Genomic DNA, 7,121 nt, shown 5'->3' on the forward strand with positions numbered 1-7,121 from the left:
AAGTAAACCTTGAATAGTTGAATATTTATTCATATTGTCTGTTGAAGTTCACCTTAAATGGCTAAAGTAAACCTTGAATGCCCGAATATTTATTCATGTTGTACGTTGAAGTAAACCTTAAATGATTGAAGTAAATATTGAATGGCTGACGTAAATCTTGAATGACTGAAGTAAACCTTTGATGTCTAAATATTTGTTGTTGTGCGCTACAAACGACTAGTGGATCAACCTTGTTAAACGCGCGTGGGTCCATTTTAACTCCTGATCAGTCGGTGCAGTTAATATTTTGGCCCGCTTAATTTTTTATGTGGATTGATTTCATGATGGGCTGGTCCGATTAGACCTTTTGATCTAAGTGATGGACCAAGCAATCCATCAACTTAGGTGATGAAAAGTGTTTATACATATCTCAGTCCACGTATTTTATATTTAGAGATGGCAATGGTTTCCAATCCCCGATTCTCCGTGGGTAATTCATCCGTTAAGGGATTGAAATGAGGAAGTGTCTTCCCCCACATGGATATAAATGGGAGAAAATTCTTCCACAACGGGTAAACGGGAACGGGGATTCCTCATCCCCGTTTTCCGTAGGGACTCATTAAACTTGCATGTGACGTTGTTTTCGTATAATAATTATTATTAATAATAAATAATTATCTTATCAAGAGATCACTCAAATATGTTTATTTTGATGTATATATAATGATTTCTTATATTTAATAATATGTATAAATAACAATGTTTTGTATTAATAATAAAACAGGTACGTTCTAATTATAATTTAAACGGAGACGAAGATATCCGTCAAAAATTTATCCCTACAAGAAACGGGGATGAGAAAAAAATATCACCCACAATCATTCGTGGGATCCCCAATTTTTTTTTTCATCATGGGAATAGGGACGGAGAGTTAGGGCAATTTCCTATTGTCATCCCTAATTGTATTAGAGTGAATCGTGATAAAATTAGCTAACACACGTATTTGCATACACGACAGTTAGCATTTAAGACTCATGCAACTGGCGATGATCTTAACCAACTGATGGAGCGAGAGCACCGAAAACAGCTTGTTACCGTGTATTTGCACTGGATTTCATATTACACGATGAATATGGAATTCAAGTCACAATAGAACAAGCAACGAGCTACGGTGGTCGCACACGGGCGCGCTCGGCACACCCCAGAATAAGCAATTCAATCCGCTGGTAGCATATGTATATACCACTCAATGCAGCAAGTCAGCGTTGCCACCCAGATACACGGCCGCAGTCTCCATTTGCTTTACAGTATTTGTACATCATATGCCTGCTATGACAGGGTTACAAACAAAATTAGACGGTGGCACTAATCGGTCCCCTACTTGGCACTATGCCGTCAATCATTTACACTAGGCTCATACGCTCCTTTGGTACCGAGATTTCAAGGGAGTAGATCCTCTCCCGTCCGGAAGAGGTTTCGGAGCACGCAAATCGGAGTCTGCGCTGCTTGGCCATACTAGAGGGATCAGCTGCTGCTGGTAGGTGTTTGTGTTGTCACACACGCCGAGCTTGACGACGAATGTTGCGGTGCAACCTCTTCCGGTTCCTTCGCTGTCAATCCAGATGTGCCCTCCCATGAGACTAACAAACCTGCACCAGAAATTTGCAGAGATGCCGATGAGTTCTAATGAGAATTGATGACCGAGGTATCCCTATATACTGGCAATGCATTAAACAAAATAAATAAATAATTGTGCTGCATAGGAAGACTTCGAGTCACCAAAAACAGCACCTTAACACCAGATTCAGAAGGAACTACAGAAAGGAGATGTAAGATCGAACTACCTCTTGCATATGGCAAGGCCAAGACCACTACCATTAAACCCTCGGTTTCCTCCGCTTTGAGGATGAGCAAACTTTGTAAATACATGAGGTAGATCCTGTGGACCAATTCCACAGCCTGTATCTTTTACCTGCAGAAGTGTGAAGTAACAGAGAATGTAAAGCAACACAATAGATAAGACTTGCTAAGCATAGAAGTAAAACTCTGCTTCGTTTGTCCATGGCATGTTCATAATCTGCAAATATAAGCATCTGCGCCTTGTGATATATTGAGTAAACGTTGTGATAACTTAATATGGTTGACCTAGGAATGTTTTTCAACACACGAAAGCTTTGTGTTAGCATTATACAAGGATCAGGGCTGATCTGGAGCTCATGGAAGATTTGGTATAACACTTATGATCCTAGACCATCTGAGTTTTTGCTAATGCGGCCTTAGGTCCTAGTCCTATGTCAGTCCTGCGACTAATTCAATCCAGGCAACTCAGATAAAACGCAACAAATGACTACTGAACTAAGGTCACAGTGGCGTAAAGAAATCGGATTCCAAAAATCATCATGCCCAACACTGGTAGAAATTCCACACCACCTTGACTCCTTGAGATTATAACAAAGAAAAGGATTCAGACCCCCTCCCCCCCCCACACACACACACATCAGTCAGGTACATCTGAACAGGTACCGTCTGCTTTTGTAAACTTGGTACAAAGAATTGGAAAATTGTACATGGACCTATACAGAGCTGACGACCACATAGTTTATAAACAAATGGACTATCAAACAACTTAAGGGTCTATCCAAGTTATGATGCATATGCAATTAATGACCAAGACGCATAATTAAAGGAAATATGTAACAAATCATACAAGGAAACGCAGATATTAATCAAGAGGATTTTCATGAAAAAAATATCATCTACTACTGAATAAGCATGAAATACTTCAATGTGAGGAACACAGTGAATCCAGAACCAGAGTGCATGAGAAATTCAGTCGCAAATAAGAAGACAAGACAACAGATTATAAATGTTGTACAATGAAATAGTTGAGATTGTTTGACAAGCTGCAATTAGGGTTCACTAAACTGCTACTTGAGACAACCAAATGGATGGCTCCAGTTTCATTTTTGAAATTTGGTGCTCTGCACAACACATACAGGTCATTTTTTAAGTTATTATTGTTATTAAAGAGGGACAATGCATACAACCATTTGCAAAAAATTCTATTTGTTTTATTGATAGTATGGAAAGACCATGAGCTCATTGACAAGTCCAAGATTATTCAAACAAGCCTTTCTAGAATATTACCTGAACTTTCAAATAGAAATGGTCATCACTTGCAGTTGGATGAAATTCTGGGGTTCTGAACTCTCTCAAAGAGTCAGCCTTCACAATGGAAGCTACAAGTGTGATGTGTCCCTCCTTGGTAAACTTTACAGCGTTGCCAGAGATGTTCAGAATAGTTTGCATGAGTCTCTTTTCATCACCAATGGCACATAACGGCAAATCTGGTGCCAACATAACCGATACAGATAGCCTCTTGATAGATGCAATTGGTTTAATGAAACCCATCACCTGTAATACCAAATAGGAATTTTAGTTGTTGCACCGTGTATCTAGATGTTTGATACTCCCTCTGTTACTAATTACAAGTCGCTTTCTTTACCTAAGTCCAATTTCTCTAACTTTGAACAAACTTATAGAAAAATACACCAACAATAACATCACATGAATTCTCCATAACATGTCTTGTTAGTGCATTTATTTTAATTTGTAGAAGTTGACATATTTTTCTAAAAACTTGGCCAAAGTTAGAGTTTGACTTAGAGCAAAGCTAAAGTAACCTAGAACCTGGAACGGAAAGAGTATTAGAAAACTGATGGTGCATACTTCTTTGAAAACAGCATGAAGATTGAATGCTTTAATCTCCAGTTCAAGGCTTCCATCCTCGAGTTTGGAAAGATCTAGCACATCATTGATGAGTGTTGCTAACAGATTGCTGCTTTTCAGTACTGTTTCCACCATTAGACGCTGCTCAGGAGTAAGCTCAGTTTCCAAAAGCAAGGAGGAAAGGGCTATTATTGCATTCATGGGTGTTCTCATTTCGTGATTCATAACAGCTAGAAAATCATTGCGAGCACGGATAGCCATCTCAGCCTCTCTTCGAGCTAAATCCAGGGCAACATTCTGCTCCATTAGTAAATCACGTGCTCGCATGGACTCTTCAAGAATAGCCGCATGAGATAGTGCAACTGCTACCTGATGAAGAAACAAAAAAAGGAGATAAACAATAGACCTGCTAGCACTACCAATTTAAACTTTTAACCTTCAGAAAGGTGTAGATATTGCGCAACAGCAAGAGCATGTGTCTTTTGTGGCTCGGTAGTTGGGTTCAGAATCCTATGCTTTCAAAAAAAGAGATTATGTATTGATTTAAAGGTATTCTTGTCATCATTACATTGCACCTGTGAATATACTTTCCTGTTCAATTAACGGATGCCTTAATTGACTGATCATGATAACTGAGCAGTATCATATGAATTTGAAAGATGTAAACATGTTTTTCCTCTCCTACAAGCATATACTCCCTCCATCCAGAAAAGAATGTAATTCTAGCATAGCGCCAAGTAAAACAGTGACCAAATTTATTTAAAAATAGCAATATTTACACTATCAAATAAGTATTGTTAAATATGTCATGGAATATATTTTCAAAATATACCTATCTGATGTCATATTTATTGATAATCTTTTAATAAACTTAATCAAAGTATAGATTGTTTGAATAGAGACAAGTAAATTTACATCATTTTCAGGATGAAGGTACCATGTTATAGTAACCATAGACAGAGATACAGCACGAACCTGATCAGCAACAACCTCAACCAGCTCCAATTCATGTACATGCCATTTTCTTGCACTATCAGATGGAAGCATCAAAACCATGATTGCAAAGCTTTTTGCCGAAAGCTCAGGCCAATCATTTATTTGGAAGTTTGAAAGGTGGAGAAGAGGTACACGGACTGCAGCCACTTCTGGTGGAACATATCGCCCTGTAAGAGGTCGAATCCGCGCCAAAGGAGATGTGTGGGGTATTATAATTGCCCGGTTGCTACTGAACACTTGATTGATGACAGGAAGATTAATTGGCACCGATGATCCAACAGTAATCTGGTGGTGCAAAGTATGAGAAAGCTGAAGGCTTGAACCACTTCGAGATGGCATCCACAATGCACATTCCTCCAGACCCAAGGTCCTTCCTAGCTCAACAAGAGTAGTCTTCAAAATCATATGCCTGTCAAGAGTACTTCTGATTTCATGTGTAAGCATCCTAACATGTCTACCGGTCTCCTCCTGCGTCCTTATCAGTCCCATCTCTCTGTCAAGCTCTTCAGCTTTATTCTTCAGGAACAACTCTCTAGTTTTCACGCTCAATAAGTCGGGGATGATATGAACAAGCATCAAAGCAGTTGCACAGGACACAACTGCTGTAGAAACCTTTGCTATGGTCATGACCATCGCAACGGTCTTTGTATGTGTGGTGAACGTCCACAGGTTTATCAGATGGGTTGCCCCACAGAGAACTATAAACGCACCAAACTGGATCAAGACCCATCTGTACGGGAAGAAGGACGACTTCTTCACGAAATATATGAGCTCCAACGGAATAGAGAAGTACGCGAGGGCTATGAAGAAGTCTGAGATGTACTGATACTTGACAAGGAGATCATCGGTAGGCCATAGTGGCTCGATGCAATCACATCCGTCCATCCAGCAAGCTTAGTTATTGCATCAGTCCTCACAACATTTCCTGTAGAAGAAGAAACATATTGATAAATCGTTTTTGACACACCGTTTCCCGATCTCAAATAGAAGCAAATGCGTAGCGAATGGCATTTGGATAGTATGAGCTCATGAACGCAGCACGCCTACTAGCAGAGCATGGAAATTGCGCAAGACATGCCCATTCGGCATTCGCCCCTCTGATTCCCATTTCCAATTCCAAACGGACCTCGGCCAAGGGCCGAACTCGTAAAGGACATGGGTGGACACATGTACACCCGACAGCTTTTTCCACTAAAATCGGATTTAGTAGGGATAATACGTGTGTGCTCCTGTAACTAGATCAGATCCGAATGTAAATAGCCAAATAAGCTTAAGTTAGGGTTTGGGTGCTCGGTTTCGTACAGCAGGAAGGGGGGAGAAGGGGGTGGCATACCTGGTGGCTGCTCGTTGCCGGCGAGTGGCCCGAGACAAGGGGGCGCGGGCCGGGGCGCGGCGGTCGCCCGGTCGTCGGCACGAGGAAGGGAAAGAGCGTGCACGCGGGGTGAACGGGAGAAAGAATAGGCAGGGTGAAGGCAGTCCGGCGCTGTTCTGTAAGTCGTCTAAGCATTGCGTTCACTGGCTCACTGCAGCTACTCTACACCAGCTGCTGTTGTTACTACAGTTCTGTAAGAGTGGGCAATGGCATGCAGAGATGGGCTACCCAACAGCAACATGCCAGCAAGCATCTTCATGACTTCATGCGACCACAACCACGACATGAAAAAAAATCCCATCCGATCAAGCAAAAAAAAGTCCAATACATTTTAGTCTAAAGATAACAAATATAAATAAAAAAATATGGATTAAGCCACGAACGAGGTGGCCCGATGCTTTATATCCGTTCCTGACCAGAGTCATCCTCTTTATTTGCTAGGTCGCATGACAACCCTAAGACTATATATAGATCATGATCTTTCAAATATAAAAAACAATTAAGAGAATGTTTGATAAAATCCTAAATCTTTGAATGATAAATACGGTTAAAACACAAAATATACGAAGAATCAGGTAGAGCCAGGTTTTAAGTCTTAGGTTGTCTCCAGCAACGTCCTCTATATTCATCCTTTATATCCGTTCTTTACAGTCTCCTTTAAAAGGTTTCATCCTCTATATCTCATTCCTCTCCAACAACGTCCTTTAAATCACGTCCTCCATACTCAAATACCTACATTAGAGACATTTTTTTGTACATACGTATTTGTCATACTCTCAAATGTATTATACATATTTTAGTTTTGTTAAACCGGTTATTTAAATTATTGAAATGGATATAGGATTGTTTAGAAAAACTCTATATACAGAGAATCCAGCAGCGCCCTCTAAATTTATAGGACTATTTAGAGAACACGGCTGGAGAATGTAGAGGACCGTTTGATCCTCTATATTTAGAGTAGAGGACCCTTTAGATGCCCTTGCTCGAGTCAGTCTTACACGTAAAAGCTACGTATTTAAAAAAACTATGATATATTACTTCTTCC

At 40.2% G+C, this 7,121-nt stretch overlaps 1 protein-coding gene across 2 annotated transcripts; it reads right to left on the reverse strand.

Moving 5' to 3' along the window:
- Positions 1-1,146: 1,146 nt before the first annotated feature.
- Positions 1,147-6,178, reverse strand: LOC100217201 (ethylene receptor). 2 transcript variants are annotated; one of them, XM_023301408.2, is made up of 6 exons: positions 6,038-6,178; positions 4,684-5,629; positions 3,709-4,077; positions 3,127-3,393; positions 1,824-1,951; positions 1,147-1,628 (listed from the first exon to the last, which is right to left on the reverse strand). In XM_023301408.2, the coding sequence occupies exons 2-6, from the start codon at positions 5,587-5,589 to the stop codon at positions 1,394-1,396; spliced, it is 1,905 nt and encodes a 634-aa protein (XP_023157176.1). In that variant the 5' UTR covers positions 5,590-5,629; positions 6,038-6,178; the 3' UTR covers positions 1,147-1,393. The 2 variants fall into 2 exon arrangements, with proteins under 2 accessions (XP_023157176.1, NP_001137032.1); NM_001143560.1 differs by lacking the exon at positions 6,038-6,178 and having other exon boundaries at positions 1,394-1,628; positions 4,684-5,589.
- Between the last annotated feature and the right edge of the window lie 943 nt (positions 6,179-7,121).

The sequence above is a fragment of the Zea mays genome, chromosome 1 (genome assembly GCF_902167145.1).
Source record: "Zea mays cultivar B73 chromosome 1, Zm-B73-REFERENCE-NAM-5.0, whole genome shotgun sequence".
NCBI lineage: Eukaryota > Viridiplantae > Streptophyta > Magnoliopsida > Poales > Poaceae > Zea > Zea mays.